Source organism: Dendrobates tinctorius, unplaced genomic scaffold, assembly GCF_039654945.1.
Source record: "Dendrobates tinctorius isolate UK_male_01 unplaced genomic scaffold, ASM3965494v1 ptg000518l, whole genome shotgun sequence".
Taxonomy (NCBI): Eukaryota; Metazoa; Chordata; class Amphibia; order Anura; family Dendrobatidae; genus Dendrobates; species Dendrobates tinctorius.
Genome location: NW_027362177.1, coordinates 277,681 through 297,591, shown reverse-complemented (window position 1 = coordinate 297,591; position 19,911 = coordinate 277,681). Strand labels below are relative to the sequence as shown.

Genomic DNA, 19,911 nt, shown 5'->3' with positions numbered 1-19,911 from the left:
CGTTCGGGTCGCTCATGAGTGACCCTCGAGATGGCATCAGCATGGATGTTCTCAGCCCGGGCCCGGTAGGCGATCTTGTACCGATACTTCGCCATGCAGGCCACCCATCCTTTTTCCAAAGCCCCCAACTTTGCATTTTCCAGGTGGGCTAGGGGGTTATTATCCATCCACACCAAGACTTGTGACCCAGAATGGTACTCTGTCAACTTCTCAGTCATTGCCCACACCAATGCTAGCAGTTCCAACTTGAAGGAGCTATAATTGTCCGGGGTCCGCTCTTAGTAATGCAGAGACCGACTCGCGTAAGCTATCACTCGGTCCTTTCCTCCCTGAATTTGTGACAGGACTGCCCTCAGACCATATAAGCTTCCATCAGTGTGAAGGATGAAGAGCTGTGAGAAATCCGCATAGGCAAGTATTGGGGCTTCTGTCAGGGCATTTTCAAGGCTCTGAAGGTTTCTTCCTGACTGTTTCCCCACTGAATAGTTTGGTTCTTTAAACCAGTAGGAGACTCCTTTTAGCAATTCTGATAAAGGGTTGGCGAGGCGTGTGAAATCTTTTACAGGTCTTCGGTAGTACCCAGTAAGCCCCAAGAAGGCCCGAACATCTTTCACCGTCGTCGGGGTGGGCCACTCCTGTACATCCGCTATCTTCTCACGCGCAGGCCTCACTCCTTCACCAGATACAACGTGCTCCAGATACTCAATTTGCTTGCGGAAGAGGTGACATTTTTGTGGCTTCACCTACAGGCCATGACCCTGCAGCCGACATAGCACTTATTCTAGCTGCCAAAGATGTTCTTCGAAGGTGGCCGCATAAATGATGATGTTGTCAAGGTAAATAAATGTTGCTTCAAAATTCAGGTCCCCCAGGCATCTCTCCATGAACTGCTGGAACGTCCCATGGGCGTTTGTCAGACCAAAGGGCATCAGATTAAATTCAAACAGTCTCATGGGCAATATGAACGCCGTCTTCGGCCAGTTGTGTTCAGCCATGGGCACCTGCCAATATTCGCTGGCCAGATCCAGGGACCAAAAAGTGTTTTGCTTTTCCCAAGGCAGACAGCGACTCTGTCATAATCCAGGCTGGATCTGACAAGGTAAATGGATAAGTGAACTTTTTTTCCTTTGGCTTGGTGCCAAAGTGGGTTGATTGCCCCCGGTGGCCATTCGAATTATAACACGTGGTGTCGTTCATTCTAAGTTGCCCCGGTGGTGGGTAGTGGTATCGCACTTTAGTTCTTTGGTTAAGTGCACGTGATTAGGTAACAGGTGTGAATGCTCTATAAATGAGTGTCAGGTGGTTCAATCACTGTTGGTGATATTGTGCGTTAGTCATTCACAAGGAAGCCTGGGTGAATGAAGGAGCTGAACATGAGTCCTGCTCAGCCCAGTCAGAGGGGACAAGTGGCAGCTAGGTGGTCTGCAAGAAGGGCTGGCATGGCGTGGTGGAGTCACAGTTTATGGTGTCGGCAGGAGGTGTTTGCATGGCTTGGTGCAGTGGCGACGATGGTGAGAGTTGCACTCACCATGCTGGACCTGGTTGCTGAGAGCTGGACTCAAGCATGCTTGACTTTTTGGGCAGAAGCTGAACTCATCATTGGGACTCTGTTACTGGGCTGCTGCAATTGGTGGTGGACTCTGCTCCAAGGCTGCACTATGGTGAAGGATCCAGTTATGGTGATGGATCCGGGTGGAGGAGAAGATGCACGCAGGTGGTGGGCTCTGTTGCTAGGAGCGTGCGCAACAGAGCAAAGCTAAGTGGTGTTTCCCCTGTATTGTCATCTTTCCTCATGTGTGTTTTAGTGCAGTGGTGGGATTAGTTTCCGCACCGACCAATTCCCTAGTGAGGGTTTAGGTCAGGGCGAGCTAGGGTTTTTAGGTTCCTGTTGCGCGCCCGGTGCGGAACCGGCATAGGGAACGTTAGGAGTGCAGGGACACTGGCTCAGGGGAGCTCAGGAGGTCTCCACTTCCATATTCTCTATCGCAGGGCCCACCATTGTTAATGTTTCCCAGGTTTCCCTTATTGTTTAAATTCGCCTTACTGGAGGCGGGGTTTCCAGACTTGTATATGCGTGTAATGTCTAATTTTGCCAGTTGGAGGCGGTGTATCCAGCTGCACGTGTTTATTATTTAAATTCACCCCACTGGAGGCGGTGTATCCAGGGTCACGTGTGTCATATGGGTTCGCCTTGCGGTACTCGCTGCGTCCAGACACACGTGACCGTGACAGACTCCTCAATTCTATGTAATGGATTGTAATCCCGCACTGTGCAAGCATTCAGTCTTCTGTAGTTGACGCAGAAGCGCAGAGTTCTGTCCTTTTTCCATACTAAAACAACGGGAGTGGCCCATCGACTCTGATTTTAATGTATTACTCCGCTCTGTAGCATGTGAGCTGGCATCTACTTCACTTCTTTGTACATCTGAGGAGGTATCTGCCGATAACTTTCACGAACTGGTGCAGCACATCCTGTAGGAATTTCATAGGTGATAGCCTGAGTGCACCCGAAGTCCTCATGACAGGCAAAGACCCCCTGGTAACGCTCTAACAAAGCCTCCACTTGTTGCACCTGCTGAGGTGAGAGTCCTGTCAATTAAGGCCGCATCTGTTCCAAGAATCAATGACCCTCCTTGGTACTTCTGGATAAGTATTCTGGTGCCATTGTAATGGCTAGGGTTCAGGGATTTCCTTGCATTGCTGCCAATTGCACGACCTCAGGTTACACCAATATTGAGGCTATCTTCTCCCAGGTTGACACACTGCACTACAACGTTACCGTCATGAACTGTGGCCAATGTCCAAGCTATGAAAAGTCCAGGAGGTAGTTGATCCACCAATGTCAGCTCTATCTGCACCTCTACCCCCTCAAGGGGCATACAGGCTCGTACTGGCAACATGAGCGCCATCTGCCCAGGCGGTAGAGTAAGTTCCCCAGAACTTTCCCTTCACTTGACATTTCCTGAGCCTGGGCAGCTTGAATCAGTTGCTGGAATGCCTTTCTTTGGGGAGTTCGTGGACTCCACCGGTCCAAAAAGGCCTCTTGCGGCTCACTGATCAGGAGAGATCCAATCTCTTTCAGTACATTCATTCCAAGAGTCACCATGGGCCTGCTGTCAACGTCCCTGGCGACCAACATGACCCCTTTTCCACCCACATCCTTTCCACATACTCTGATCTCCATCCAGACCACCCCTGCGACCGGGTGTGACGTCCGCCTGCGGGTCTGGGCTGCAGCCAGGCAACACCCCGAGAAACACTGATACCCTTTACCCCTATACAGGGATCTGGATTTATAGCAGAGCCCAGGAGGCGCTGTCTGAATAGGAGCAGTGACCAGAGCAGGACGGTCGCCAGAAAGGTGTTCCAATACAGGACAAACGTGGAGATATGCGAGTCTAAACCAGTCGGGCAGCAATGGTACAAAAACGGTAGACAGAAGCAGAGTCAGATTCAGGCCGAGAGTCATAAACCAGGAGAGTAGCAGAGGTACAGAATCGTTAGGCAGAAGCAGAGTCAGATTCAGGCCGAGAGTCATAAACCAGGAGAGTAGCAGAGGTACAGAATCGTTAGGCAGAAGCAGAGTCAGATTCAGGCCGAAAGTCATAAACCAGGAGAGTCGCAGAGGTACAGAATCGTTAGGCAGAAGGAGAGTCAGAAGTCCAGGCCAAAGTCAGTCAGTCAGAAAGCAATTCACACAGTAACACACAGGGGAACCAAGAATATATCCGGCGGCTTGCAAGACCAGTCCCAAGGTATTTCAGGGATCAGGTCACCCCTCATAGGTTCCTGGACTGATGATGTCATCAGTACCGCCCCCAGGACCAGGCCAGATGGAGATGCAGTAACCTCTTGATGACTGACAGAGGGGTGGAGCCTGCGTCCACCAGATGCCTGCGCAGGTGCCCTTACTCTGTCAGCACCATAACTCCCCGGCGAGCCATGGCGCCTCCTAGTGACCGCGACAGGAGCAGCAGACCCAGAATTTAACGGCGACGTGACAGACCGGCGCCTCCTAGAGGCAAAAGCCGGGACAGTAGGCTCTGAGCCTGACGTGACAGAACCACGGCCCTGTCCAGTGGCCGAGGCAGGAACAGCCGTCCCTGAGTCTGACGATAAAGTGGCGGTCCGGCGCCTCCTAGAGGCCGCGACCGGAACAGCAGGCCCTAAGTCTGGCGGAAACGTGACACCGGGATGGGCAGCAGGTTGGCTGCCATCAGTCTGATTACGGGCCACCACTCTGGGCGTGACACTTCTGGAAAGAGATGTCTAAAGTAAACTTTGGGCATAGTGGTCTCTTGCGATCCAGTTTCAATTAGGCAATGATCTGCTCGCCCATTCACTTCAGCCCAGATGGTGGGGCTCATAGTGATTAGACCTCCGGGACTTCCTTTTTTCCTTGGTCCTTCAGGCTGCGGGCTGTGTCCCCCAGCCACTGAGCCTACTAATTTAATGGCTGCCGTGGTAGAGACCACCCCCTCTCGCACAGCCTCTGGCATAATGTCCAGTGTTCTCACACCTGAAACAAGTCGGATCTCATTCTGCACTTGGCTGTCGCTGTCTCATTCCCTGACTAGGCTCGACAGACAAGCAGGACTCTGAATCACTCTTGTCGCTCGATGAGGGGGACGCTCTTGACGTATCTGGGGCTGAGGCGGGGACTCTTCTAATGCTGGACCACTCTTCCCCCATTTCTGATATTTGTTTCCGGATTTCTCGGGGCCACTCTGGCTCGGAGCAGGCAGGGTGGGTACCTCATTGCTCCGGACCATTCCTGCTGGGGCCACCACCCCCTGCTCTTGCTCGCTCACGTGTGCTTCCGACCCTGTTTTTAGAAAAGTCATGCGCAGCTTAGTATGCAGGCACTCTCCAAAAACTTGTTCGAGCGGCGCATCCCTGAGACCTGACACAAACTGATCCCTCATTATCACATTAGGGGGTCCCACTCCCATAGCCCCCACATCATCCCACTTAGCGATATGCGCATTCATCTCCTGCAACGCATTAATATACTGGGTCACAGACTCTCCTTTCCTCTGGACGCAGTGGATCAGTTGCATCCGTAGCTCCCCAACATCTCGCTCATGGGGGGAACAGAACATGACAGAACACCGAACCTCACCATCCAGGGCCATCACAGCAATCTCAGCTTGCATAACAGGGGTCATGGGATGCATCCACAACATGCTCTTAACCCTCTCGGTCCAGTTCCACAGCATCATATTATCCCCCGTGAATTTTGGGAGATTACTGAGCATGGCCCCCAATGGCAAGCTGGATCTTGGGGCACTCATGGTGGATTGGTCTGCTGCGTCTGTGTCCAAAGACTGCATCCTGTCGATTGCGCCAAATGTAATGCAGGTAAATTGGATGCAGCAACACAAAGGTGCAGAGCAAGGGTTAACAGGGGTTTGGTTTAATTAATACAAAGAGAGTTCTCCTGGCAGGGAGCAGAAGGTGTTAAATAGATTTTAAGCTAAAGAATGCAAAGAACAGGATAACTGAAGGTCACAGTCTATGCATTTAACTGTTTCACTTATCGTGAGTCCGATGCTGATCACTTCTCCAAAGATGAAAATTGAAAGTCGGCTGATGCCGATGTTGTGATCTTCAGGCTTCCCCGCCCAACTGAGTGTTCTCTTTCGGCGGCAACGGGCGGTCACCGGTCTGACCTGTTGAACCCCTAGTCCATCACACTGCTCTACAGTCAGGAGTTTTTCTGTACAATCTCCCGCTCGGCGTGCTTTGCAACCCGGAGTTCCACACAACACTCTCCCGCTCGGCGTATTCTGCAGTCTGGAGTTCCGCACAACACTCTCTCGCACGGCATGCTCTGCAACTGGGAGTTCCGCACAACACTCTAACTAGCACGCGGACTAACTCTACCCGCGCTGCGAGGCAGGTCCCTGCTCTCTCTCTTCTCTGGCGGGAGTCCTGTCTGTTTTCCCGCGCAAAACTCTTGGTCCCTGCTATACTTACCACACCCCCTCTCTGCAGGTCATGGGTGATCTCCGTCCTCAATTTCCTTCCCACCCTGCAACAATAGGCATGGCCCCAGCAATTCTGAACCTGGTGCTCTGCTGGCACCCGCAGCACGGTCTTCTTCCCTACATTACTAAAATATACCAAGAAACAGAATTCCCTAATATAAGGCTGTTGACAAGATTATTTTTTTAGTGATAGAAGTGAACTGAAAATACAACAGTACTGCCGCAAGAAATGTAAAAATCCAACAGTTGCTCTGAAAGTCTGTTAACAAAGTACAAGCTGCCATTTACGTAACCTACCAGGTGGTTTCTATAATACATTGCATCATAGATGAACCTCAAATATTTTCTTTTATCTTTGTTCTCCAGATTCAAGTGAAATCGCCATCGTCATCAAATGATTTTGCGGAGATTAAGATAAATCAGACAGTAGATGAGGTCAAGCTGCATATTCCAATGATCCACAGGTACCGCTGTCCCGGAGAACTCCATCAACTATAATACAGTTGCCAAATTACCTCACGTTAGTTGCAGCTTCTCAAGTCTCATATAAAGAGTTCCTATCCGACTTTTCAGTTGTTATCTTACAAATGTTGTAGCATTTCAGAGTAAAACATACAAAGCTGCCATAAAGCAGACTGTCTGATTCATTCTCAAGGTTCAAGCAGAAAGAATCCCCGAGTCCTTAAGTTACACTTAGGCAAGCTGCCAGTCAGTGAAAAAAAAACATTTGTGTGACGTCTTGTTCCCGATAATCAGTCCATGGAAGATCACACAACAAATGACCAAAAGGCTTGTTTGTCAGGTGATAGGATCATTTATGCTGCAATAAAAATCATTGTTATCGTCAGCCATTACTCCGTGTAAACAGGGGATGAGCTGCCAGCAACAAGTATAAGAGCTGTATATAGCTGTTTATAGCTGTATAAGAGCAAGCATTCTATTCCCATCAATTTTTGTTGGCCTGTGTAAACAAGAGTGCCAATTAACTTGTATATATCTGGCCAGCTCAATTCTTGGTGCTCTAGGCCAGAGAAACCTGCCCACAGGCTGCCCCGAAGCACAAACAGTCTGTCTCTCTTAGTTTCTATGATGAGGGGCAGCTTGTGGGAAGTTCGATCCTTGGTTTCTCTGGCTTAGAACAGGAAGATAACACTCTGCCTACATTCCCGTCCCAGAGCACAGGCATATATATCATTAACTAAAAACTTCTAACAACTGATTACACAAGAACCACAAGACAGATTTCTTCACCCAGGTATCATTTTAATCATTTTAACACTGCCAACCTGACAATGCCTGAAGCTTACTTTGCAAAATCCTGCTGACAGGTTTGCTTTTAGAGGCATAAAACTTTTATTATTTCTGAATGTTACATAGACTATGTTTCTCAATTGCAGGGTCTTGGAGCAAGTTCTGCAGGACAAAGTTAAAATCAGCAGCTTTCATTCTGATCCCAATATTAAACAAGATACAGACATTGAATTTAAGGCTGCTGATGAGAGTAACCAAGACGTTGTAAGGTATTCTTCAGCAGTATTATGAAAGACTGATATCAAATTAGAGCAAGCATTTGGATGAATTGACCCAGTTTATTTTACATTTGGGTAACAAGTTTGTTTGTTAGATAACTGATACTCAGTTATTCTAATTCAGTGAAGTTATGTGTAGCAAACTTGTAAAAATTGGTCTTGACTCACTGACCATTATTTTGCTTGCAGTTTGGTAACATGCTACAAATTATATTTCTTGTCCTTTTAAAATATTTATAAGGGTATGATTGTGCCCCATTAAATGCTACTGCTTCCACTGCCACCTTTGCATACTTGGTGTTTGATTGTTTGTATACTTCTTGTGCCTGCCTGGTGCTCTTACTCTATTATGAGGTCCGGTCTGTCTTTTGGATCCCTTAGCAAGATCTTTTGAGAAGCACAAGTGGATGAGAAAAACCTCAGGTTCCTGAACTGTAAAAGATAGTCCCCTACTTCATATAGACAGGGCATAGAGATGCTTGAAGTCATGGTGACCATGAAGGCAGCAAGGAAGTTTTCCCGTAGCAGGCGCGTATAAGTAGAAATGCCCTTTCTAATGTCCCTTTGCTTTAGAAGGGTGGGTAGCATATAGAGAGATGGCCGGACAGGGACTGAAATTCAGCCCTGGTATTTGACCTGGTATTTGAAAGCAAACAAGCTCATGGTACCCTTTCCTCCCACACTTCCCCAGATGAGGGTTTCTGTGACAAATATTAACCTTCCAGATGTTTGAGAAAATCGAGATTTATTGCAAGACCTATATTGCTGCTGTATAAGATTAAATAATACTGCCACCCTATGGCTACATAATACCACTACATAGTGACAGAATAGTGCCATTATATTTGTCTTTAAAGAGGTTGTCTGCTCCTGTGTGCATTTTCAGCGAGCCACGTAGCTTGCCAAATTCTAAAGGTGTGTAATGCTCACAGTTAGGATTTAGATCTATTCCAGCAATTGTCACATGATTAAGTATGTGATTTGCATACTTGCGGTCACATACCCACTAGAGTCTCAGCCTATTCGCTCAATGTTATAGTGAGCAAAGCAGCTGAAACTCTAGTCGGCAGGTGACTGCAAGTATGCAAATCTTATACTTAGTCATGTAACAATCGCTGGAAGCGTCTACAGGACAAATAATTCCACTATTCTATAACTAAATACTACCACTATACCGTACAGGCCAAAAGTTTGGACACACCTTCTCATTCAAAGAGTTTTCTTTATTTTCATGACTATGAAAATTGTAGATTCACTCTGAAGGCACCAAAACTATGAATTAACACATGTGGAAATATATAATTAACAAAAAAGTGTGAATTAACTGAAAATATGTCTTATATTCTAGGTTCTTCAAAGTAGCCACCTTTTGCTTTGATTACTGCTTTGCACACTCTTGGCATTCTCTTGTTAATTCATAGTTTTGATGCCTTCAGAGTGAATCTCCAATTTTGAATTTTTATGCCCTTAAATCACAGAGATACAGCACACAAAAAACTTGATAAGTAACATTTCCCACATGTTTACTTTACATCAGCACAATTTTGGAACCAAAATTTTTATTTGTTAGGAAGTTATAAGGGTTAAAAACTGACCAGCGATTTCTCATTTTTGCAACACCATTTTATTTTTACGGACCACATCACATTTGAAGCCACTTTGAGGGGTCTATATGATAGAAAATACCCAAAAGTGACACCATTCTAAAAACTGCACCCCTTAAGGTGCTCAAAACCACATTCAAGAAGTTTATTAATCCTTTAGGTGCGTCACAGGAATTTTTTGAATATTTAAAAAAAAAATGAACATTTAACTTTTTTTCAGGTTCAATTTTTTTTATTTTACCAAAAGTAACAGGAGAAATTGGACTGCAAAAGTTATTGTGCAATTTGTCCTGAGTACGCTGATATCTGATATGTGGGGGGAACCACTGTTTCAGCGCATGGCAGACCTCAGCAGGGAAGGAGCGCCGTTTGACTTTTTCAATGCAAAATTGGCAGGAATTCAGATCGGACGCCATGTCGCGTTTGGAGAGCCCCTGATGTACCTAAACAGTGGAAACCCCCCAAAGTGACCCCATTTTGGAAACTAGACCCCCCAAAGAACTTATCTAGATATGTGGTGAGAACTTTGAACCCACAAGGGCTTCACAAAAGTTTATAACGTACAGCGGTACAATTAAAAAATCATATTTTTTCCACAAAAATGATCTTTTCACCCCCAATTTTTATTTTTCCAAGGGTAACAGGACCCTAAAAGTTATTGTGCAATTTGTCCTGAGTACGCTGATACCCCATATGTGGGTGTAAATGACTATTTGGGCGCATGGCAGAGCTCGGAAGGGAAGCAGCGCCATTTGACGTTTTTGGCTGGAATTGAGATCGGACACCATGTCGCGATTGGAAAACCCCTGATGTACCAAAACAGTGGAAACCCCCACAAATGACACCATTTTGGAAACTAGACCCCCCAAGGAACTTATCTAGATGTGTGGTGAGAACTTTGAACCCCCAAGGGCTTCACAGAAGTTTATAACATACAGCCGTACAATTAAAAAATCATATTTTTTCCACAAAAATGATCTTTTCACCCTCAATTCTTATTTTTCCAAGGGTAACAGGACCCTAAAAGATATTGTGCAATTTGTCCTGAGTGCGCTGATACCCCACATGTGGGGGTAAACCACTATTTGGGCGCATGGCAGAGCTCGGAAGGGAAGCAGCGCCATTTGACGTTTTTGGCTGGAATTGATATTGGACACCATGTCGCGTTTGGAAAGCCCCTGATGTACCAAAACAGTAGAAACCCCTCACAAATGACACCATTTTGGAAACTAGACCCCCCAAGGAACTTATCTAGTTGTGTAGTGAGCACTTTGAACCCCCCAGTGCTTCACATAACGCCCGGGCATGAAAATAAAAAAATCGTATTTTTTCCACAACCATGATCTTTTAGTCACCAATTTTTTCATTTTCCCAAGGGTACAAGGAGAAATTGGACCCCAAAAGTTGTTGTACAATTTGTCCTGAGTACGCTGATACCTCATATGTTGGAGAAAACTACTGTATGGGCACACGTCGGGGCTCAGAAGGGAAGTAGTGACATTTGGAATGCAGACTTTGATGGAATGGTCTGCGGGTGTCATGTTGCTTTTGGAGAGCCCCTGATGTACCTAAACAGTGGAAACCCCCCACAAGTGACCCCATTTTGGAAACTAGACCCCCTAAGGAACTTATCTAGATGTGTGGTGAGCACTTTGAACCCCCCAGTGCTTCACAGAAGTTTATAACGACCGGGCGTGAAAATAAAAATATCGTATTTTTTCAACAAACATCATCTTTTAGTCCCCATTTTTTATTTTCCCAAGGGTAACAGGAGAAATTGGACCCCAAAAGTTGTTGTCCAATTTGTCCTGAGTATGCTGATACCCTATATGTGGGGGTAAAACACTGTTTGGGCACATGGCAGAGCTTCGAAGGGAAGGAGCACCATTTGACTTTTTCAACGCAGAATTGGCTGGAATTGAGATCAGACGCCATGTTGCGTTTGGAGAGCACCTGATGTGCTCAAACAGTGGAAACACCCCAATTATAACTCCAACCCTAACCCCAACACACCCCTAACCCTAATCTCAGCCCTAACCCTAGCCCTAGCCCTAGCCCTAACCCTAACCCTAGCCCTCACCCTAACCCTAATGGGAAAATGCAAATAAATACATTTTTTTTATTTTATTATTTTTCCCTAACTAAGGGGGTGATAACGGGGGGTTTGATTTACTATTTATGGCGGTTTTTATGTTTGGCGGCTGTCGCTCGCTAAAAGACGCTTTTTATTGTAAAAATAGTTTTTGCATCACCACATATTGAAAGCTATAATTTTTCCGTATTTTGACCCACCGAGTCATGTGAGGTCTTATTCTTTGCGGGACGAGTTGACGTTTTTATTGATACCATTTTCGGGTACGTGACATTTTTTGATCGCTTTTTATTCCGATTTTTGGGACGCAGAATGAACAAAAACCAGCGTTTCATGAATTTCTTTTGGGGGGGTGCGTTTACACCGTTCCGCGTGCGGTAAAATTGATAAAGCGGTTTTATTCTTCGGGTCAGTACGGTTACAGCGATACCTCATTTAGGCCTTTTTTTATGTTTTGTCGGTTTTTTGCAATGAAAACAATTTTATATAAAAAATAATTATTTTTGCATCGCTTTATTCTGCGAGCTATAACTTTTTTATTTTTTTGCGGATGATGCTGTATGGTGGTTCGTTTTTTGCGGGACAAGATGACGTTTTCAGCGGTACCATGGATATTAATATGTGTCTTTTTGATCGCGCGTTATTGCACTTTTTGTTCAGTGCTATGATAATAAATTTATTTTTTGCTTCGTTTTTTATTTTTATTTGTTAAGGGGTTCGCTAAAGGGGTTAACTAATGGGTCAGTTTTATAGGGCGGGTCGCTACAGACGCGGCGATACCAAATATGTGTACTTTTTTTTTTCAAAAAATGAATTTATTGGGGAATTTTTTTTTTTTACTAATTTATTTAGCGATTTTTTTTTTAAATTATTTTTACACTTTTTTTTTTTTTTACTTTATTACATAGTCCCAGGTGGGACATCACTGTCATGTGACAGATCGCTGATCTGTCACATCACAGATCACTGTGACAGATCAGCAATCTGTCACAGGCAGTTCTGCAGACTTCCTCATGCCTGCGCTTTGCAGGCAGTGAGGAAGTCAGCTCCCTACAGGCCCCTGAAGGCCCCCGTCGCTATCTTGGATCCGGGGGCCTGTAGGGAAGGAGACCCTGCAGCAGCGCTGCACATTGCGCTGCTGTGGGGGGCTCAGGGAAGCACGGAGGGAGCCCCCTCCCTGCCGATGCTTCCCTTTAACCCCCGGTACACCGCGATCGTGTTTGATCGCGTTGTACAAGGGGTTAACATGTCGGGGGCGGTCTGTGACCACCCCTGACACATTGTGCCGGGTGTCAGCTGCGATAATCAGCTGACACCCGGCCGCGATCAGCGGCGCTCACCAAGTGGGCGCCGCTGATCGCATTAGTTGTACTATCCCGTCCTTGAGGATTAAGTCCCAGGGCACATGGAGGGGATAGTACGTCTAATGGCAGAAAGGGGTTAATTAAACTGATAGGACTTGATTTGTAAAGGCACACACCTGTCTGTATAAGCCCTCACAGCTCACAGTGCATGTCAGACCAAATGAAAATCATGAGGTCAAAGGAACTGGCTGAGGAGCTCAGAGGCAGAATTGTGGCAAGACACACATCTGGCCAAGGTTACAAAAGAATTTCTGCAGTACCCAAGGTTCCTAAGAGCACAGTGGCCTCCACTATCCTTAAATGGAAGAAGTTTGGGATCACCAGAAGTCTTCCTAAACCTGGCCGTCCAGCCCAACTGAACAATCATGGGAGAAGAGCCTTGATGGGAGAGGTAAAGAATAACCCCAAAATCCCTGTGGCTGAGCTCCACAGATGCAGTAGGGAGATAGGAGAAAGTTCCACAAGTCAACTATCACTGCAACCCTCCACCAGTCTGGCCTTTATGGCCCAACGGAAGCCTCTGCTCAGTGCAAGACATATGAAAGCCCGCATAGAGTTTGCTAAAAAACACATGAAGGATTCCCAGACTTTGCGAATTAAGATTCTCTAGTCTGATTAGACGAAGACTGAACTTTTCGGTGATCAGTCTTAGCGGTATATGTGGTAAATCAGGCACTGTTCATCACCTGCCCAATACAATCCCAACAGTGAAACATGGTGGTGGCAGCATCCTGCTATGGGGGTGTTTTACAGCTGCAGGGAAAGATGACTGGTTGAAATTGAAGGAAACATGAATGCAGCCAAGTACAGAGATATCCTGGATGAAAACCTCTTCCAGAGTGCTCTGGACTTCCGACTTGGCCGAAGGTTCACCTTCCAACAAGACAATGACCCTAAGCTCACAGCTAAAATAACAAAGGAGTGGCTTCAGAACAACTCTGTGACCATTGTTGGCTGGCCCAATCAGAGCCCTGACCTAAACCCAATTGAGCATCTCTGGAGAGACCTGAAAATGGCTGTCTACCAACGATCACCATCCAACCTGACAGAACTGGAGAGGATCTGCAAGGAAGAATGGCAGAGGATCCCTAAATCCAGGTGTGAAAAACGTGTTGCATCATTCCCAAGAAAACTCATGGCTGTACTAGCTCCAAATAGTGCTTTTACTCAATACTGAGCAAAGGATCTGAATACTTATGACCATGTGATATTTCAGTTTTCTTTTTTAATAAATTTGCAAAAATTTCTACATTTCTGGGGTTTTTTTCAGTCAAGATGGGGCGCAGAGTGTACATTAATGAGAAAAAAATGAACTTTTTTTTGATTTACCAAATGGCTGCAATGAAACAAAGAGTGAAAAATTTAAAGGGGTCTGAATACTTTCCATACACACTGTATATTTATATATAGCTCTTGCAAAAATTAAGAGACCACTTTCAAATGTTCAGTTTGTCTGATTTTTCTCTTTATAGGTTTATTTTTGAGTAAAATGTAAATTGTTCTTTTAGTCTACAAACTTCTGACATGTCTTCGAATTTCCAAGCAATAAATTTTGTTTTTTTTTTTTTTCTGTAAAGGAGAAATGGTCAAAATTAAAAAAAAAATCCAGTGCTTTCAGACCTCAAATAATGCAAAGAAAACAAGTTCATAGTCATTTAGAAATAGCAATACTAATGTTTTAATTCAGGAAGAATTCAGAAATCAATATTTTGTGGAATAAACATGATTTTTTAAAACAGCTTTCATGCATCTTGGTATGCTTTCCACCAGTCTTTCACACTGCTTCTGGCACAAAAATTTATGCAGGTCTTCTTTGTTTGATGGCTTGTGACTATCCATCATCCTCTTGATTACATTCCAGAGGTTTTCAATGGGGTTCAGGTCTGGAAAATGGGCTGCCCATGACAGGGTTTTGATGTGGTGGTCTCTTAATTGTTGCAAGAGCTGAAGAGCCCGGCGTTGCCCGTGCATAGTAACAAACTGTGGTTAGTTATAACAAATTATAATGATTATATTGCACATAAAGTGTCACTGTATGTCATCTCCTCCTGTATATAGTTATACCTGTGTGTCATCTCCTCCTGAATATAGTATATACCTGTATGTCATCTCCTCCTGTATATAGTATATACCTGTATGTCATCTACCCTGTATATAGTATATACCTGTATGTCATCTCCTCCTGTATATAGTATATACTTGTGTGTCATCTCCTCTTGTATACTGTACATAGTATATACCTGCATGTCATCTCCTCCTGTACATAGTATATACTTGTATGTCATCTCCTCCTGTATATAGTATATACATGTATGTCATCTCCTCCTGTATACTGTACATAGTATATACCTGTATGTCATCTCCTCCTGTACATAGTATATACTTGTATGTCATGTCCTCCTGTATATAGTATATACTTGTATGTCATCTCCTCCTGTATATAGTATATACATGTATGTCATCTCCTCTGTATATAGTATATACAGTACCTGTATGTCATCTCCCCTGTATATAGTGTGTACCTGTGTGTCATCTCCTCCTGTATATAGTATATACCTGTATGTCATCTCCCCTGTATATAGTGTATACTTGTGTGTCATCTCCTCCTGTATATAGCATATACCTGTATGTCATCTCCTCTTGTATATAGTATATACCTGTATGTCATCTCCTCCTGTATATAGTATATACTTTTATGTCATCTCCTCCTGTATATAGAATATACTTGTATGTCATCTCCTCCTGTATATAGTATATACCTGCATGTCATCTCCCCTCTATATAGTATATACTTGTATGTCATCTCCTCCTCCTATATATTAGTGATAAATCCACCATAATGATCATTAACCTAAACCACTGTACTAAACCTCATATTATCTCCATGTGCTGGCCATATAATAGTAATATTAGTTTTACACCAGTGCCCTGCAGATCATATCTGTGTATAGTGTACAGATAAATCTAGCGACTGACCGGTATTGTTCTTGCAGAACCATACACTGTTATAACCAGAGCCCTAGACAGTAACAGTACCCTCCTTTTGTTCCCCCACATAGTAGTGCTTCCTCTGTACCTCCTCATAATAATAATACTCTACTGTGCCCCCCTCTGCAGTCCCTCAAAGTAAGAATTTCACCTGTGCCTCGTTATAATAATAATCTCTGTGTGCTTATACAGTCATCATATGCATTGGGGAAAGCCACTTTGAGTCTGAAAAGCTAGTAGCCATGGCGTGGATATCTCCTTTCCTGCAGTTTAGTTAGTGAAGTTCTTGAGATGGAAGCAGAGGAGCCCTTTATAGCAGTAAACCCTTCTGAAACTGGGTGGAGCTCCATGTCATCTAAACTCCCCTGCCTGCATCCCCAGAATGCCTGGGCAAAGCTGAGCATTGTTCACCCCCCATTCTTGCAAATGCTTAAAGTGAGTTCATGGTGGACAACTGTTACCGCGTAGTATTTCATTTTGTGTGTCTCATAAAGCTGGTCTTACATGATCCAAAAAGCCTCCCGAAGAAGGTTAGCGAAGCGCGCGTTGGGGCAGCAGGGACACCAGGACATCCACGTGCATTATATTGGTAATGGCTTTTTAGCCTTTTTATATGTCTAATGAATGTTTTACCGCTATGCACTTTATATAGGGCTTCATATAGCCCTCTTATGAGCACATTTTTTTCTCATGACTAGCATTTAGTTGCATTCTTTGCTTAGGTGAGCACCTTAGCATTTTAGTTAAGAATAGGGGCATTTGTTTGCATAACCCCATCTGCAGTGTTGGGTTCATTGATCCATTGTTTATTGCATATAAATTGTGCCATTGATGTAGCGGGTTTAATCATTCTTTTATCATTACATAATGCTGTTTGCTTGCACTGTTGGTATTCTATGGCATGATGTCTCTGATTACATGTAAATTCAGTACTACTTTATTTTACTTGATTTTTTATTTATTTCAATAAAAATAAAAAAATTTTTTATCAGTATCCTTCAGTTTTGCCTAGTTCCTAGGAACCCATTTTTGTGATCTATGATCCAAAAAGCAACCGTCTTTCTCTGGCAGAGCCATAAACAATGAAAGGAGTGGTGGAGGGCATGCACGGCCACTGTTGTATTCCAATGGGGCATTGCAGAATCACGTTTTTAGAATCTGTGGTGTCCTCCTGGTCAAACCCCCACCGATTTACAAGTTAGTTTGGACACATGAGGAAGGATTAATCCTAACATTTCAAGTTAAGTCTATGTTCTTTTTCTCTACCTCTTTTTCCAGAAAGTTGAAAGACAATATATCCACAGTTAGAAACAAGCTGAGTTCAACATTTGGAAAACCCACAGATATTGTCATCCTACAACCGCAGAGTTATGCGCTGAGTCAAGAAGCTACAGTTGGCATTGCGGCCTTTGGGGGGCTCTTGGTGGTTCTCATTGTTACTGCATCAATCTTTTTGTGGAGGTAATGTCTTTTTTTTCTAATTGAAATTAAAGGGAACCTGTCATGTCCTTTTTAGCATGTGTAGCGTCCCCAATGCGTTGTTAGTGATGCAGTGTTTTTCAAAGTGGATTTGAGCAACACCAGGAACATCGTTCAAATTGCATGGGTGGCGACAACAGTGACTGAACTAAATGAAGCACACCCCTATGACTACATAAGTAGGTATGAGCTAACTATATAAAGTGCTTTTTGCACATGATTTGACCGCCATTTTTAATGAAAAAAAGCATGTTAGTGATGCAGATTGCATCACTAACAACGCACTGAGGACCACTTACTTCCATGCTACAAAAGAACATGACAGGTTCCCTTTAACAGTATAGTTATTTACTGTACCTTGATACCTCGCCCCCGATGTTTTTTTTTCTCCTGTGAAATTTTATATGGATCTGACAGAATATACTTGTATACGTTGTTGATGCTGTTGTATGTGGGAATATTCTCCCTAAAGATCATTGTGTACATACGACACCTGACAGAGCCTGCACAATATTTTTAGGAAAACTTGCCAGAAGGGCAATAAAGAAGCAAGTGAGGAATGGATTAATAGGATGCATCCATCAAGTGGTGATGATGGGCCCCCAAAAGATAAAGGGTAAGTTCAAAACATCTTTTGCTTGAGTAAAAGTGGGTGAATATTACGTGATTTTGTGGCGTTAAACAACCACTTATGGGTAAACATTTACCGATCGGCATTCATTTGATAGCCGGTTTACATTGGCAGACAGTGCTGCAGATGCGCACTGAATGATTATTTATATATCGTTTAGCTTACATAGGCTGCCATTGTTTTTGGCAGCACAGGTGCTGTTTACACAAGGCGATGTGTTGCCGAGAATGATGATTTTTTTCCGAGAATGATGATCTTTTCTACAGCACAAAAGATCATGTCGCCTACCAAATGAACTTTTTGTTCGCTCGTCGATTGATCGACAGAATGTGTAGACTGCTTGATTAACAAGTGTCTCTTGGAACTTTTGCTCAAGGTAATCCTGCAGTATAAATGGGCATTTTATGTTAGGCTCACTACATAATGTGGTTAGGTAGGTTTGGTTTTCTCTTGTCAAATTTAGAAAAGAAAACACAATTAAAAGTTGAAAGTGGGTAGAGCGACAATATAGGATCCACATAGATCCTGCTACTTTTTTTTTCTTTCTTTTTTTTAAAGATCAAAGGATTCAAAAACATGATGTGAAAAGCGTCTAAAATGATGAGCAATACAGTTTAATTTAGAAGAAAAAAGTAGAATGTTTGAGGCGTATTCTGGACATAAAACATTTCCAAATTTACAATTATGGATTTGCATTGGCCCACATGCAACTAAAGCCTCTTTCACACATCAGGTTTTCGCCGTCAGGCGCGATCCGGCACTTTTGACAAAAACCGGATCCGGCGAAATGCAATGCCGGATCCGGTTTCCCCCCCATTGACTTGCATTAGCGCCGGATCGGGCCGGATGGCCATGCATTTCATCCGGTTTTCGCCGGATCCGGCAATGTGTCGCAATCCGGCGTCTGGAAAAAACGGCAACTGTAATGTTTTTTGTCTCCGGCGAAAAAGCCGGACACGCCAGATCCGGCATGTCCAGCTTTTTCACACAATGAAAGCCTATGAGCGCCGCAATGCGCCGGATCCGTTTTTTTGGGTCTGAGCATGCTCAGTAGCTCTGCCCACAAGACACATATATAAAAGCATGACAGTGGGACCCTCAGCCACACCCAACATGCCACCCAAGACAGCAACCAGGCGCAGGAGAAGGCAGGAGACCACTGCAGCACCATCAGCACCACCACCACCCCAAATGGAGCAGCATGCTGAACAACGGGAGGGGAGTCCAGCAGCATATGAGAGAATGTAATTATCAAATCCCCCATTCCTCAAAACTAGGGCCATGGAATATCAAGATATTCATTGGCCCTTTGTTTCTCTTTATTCAACAGCCGCCCAAGAGATGCAGCAGCAGCAGTGGCAGCACTGGCAGCACTGGCAGCAGCAACAGCACCACCCACAGCCATGGAGTCTGGCCAGCAAGAGGACAGCAAATCTTCTTCTGGGAGCCTTCCCTCGCATCGTCAGCGTTTGACGGTAAGTTTTTATTTCCAAAATCCATCATCTCTGTAATATATGTCTATTCATTGCCTTTTATTTCAAAACAGGAATCACAAGCTGAAGAGGAGCTCCCAGAAGAAGAAGGAAGGGGTGGACAGACACCTGGAGTGGGCTCACAATTGGTAAGTTTTTTGCATCAAACGCAGAAACACAACATCACACTACACACAACACATAGAAAACAATGTTCTGCAGACCACACACAGCAAACAAATGCCAACATCCAAACACATAAATTTTTTTCTTTTCTTCTCTAGTCTTCCCAATCTGGTACTCGGCCAAGAGGTCCTCGCAGTGCCTCCCAGGGTCGTCGGCGACAGCATCGCGGCGGTCACCAGCGTGTAAGTATAATATTTAAGTGAAATTTTGGCACACTTTTTATTTCATGTCTTAAGTGTGGTGACTAATTTTGCTATTTTTCTCTTTTACTTTAACAGCCTTCACAGCGTGCTCCCGACTCAGACGGTGAGGATGGAGGAATAGATGTGGACCACCTCATCGTTCTCGTCAGAGAAAGGGAGCCGCTATGGAATATGGCTGACCGCCGCCATGCCGACCTGATCGTTACCCGACGACTCTGGGAGGAAATCTGTTCGCTCCTTGTGGCCCGCTGGGAGGACCTCGATGCTCGGGCCCAGATTAAAGAGCGTAAGTATATACAGTACCGGTTGCTTGATGTAAACCAGTGTTTCCCGAACTCCAGTCCTCGTGGTTCCCACGGATCATGTGTTCAGG

At 44.5% G+C, this 19,911-nt stretch overlaps 1 protein-coding gene across 20 annotated transcripts in view; it reads left to right on the top strand.

The window, feature by feature from the left end:
- Positions 1–19,911, top strand: part of LOC141078221 (protocadherin Fat 4-like) — a 294,498-nt gene that overhangs the window by 137,558 nt on the left and 137,029 nt on the right. For all 20 annotated transcript variants that reach the window (XM_073565038.1, XM_073565030.1, XM_073565031.1 and 17 more), the window contains 4 exons: positions 6,357–6,454; positions 7,388–7,510; positions 16,846–17,028; positions 17,567–17,662. In XM_073565038.1, the coding sequence (XP_073421139.1) occupies positions 6,357–6,454; positions 7,388–7,510; positions 16,846–17,028; positions 17,567–17,662 (500 nt within the window). The remainder of the gene's footprint in view (positions 1–6,356; positions 6,455–7,387; positions 7,511–16,845; positions 17,029–17,566; positions 17,663–19,911) is intronic.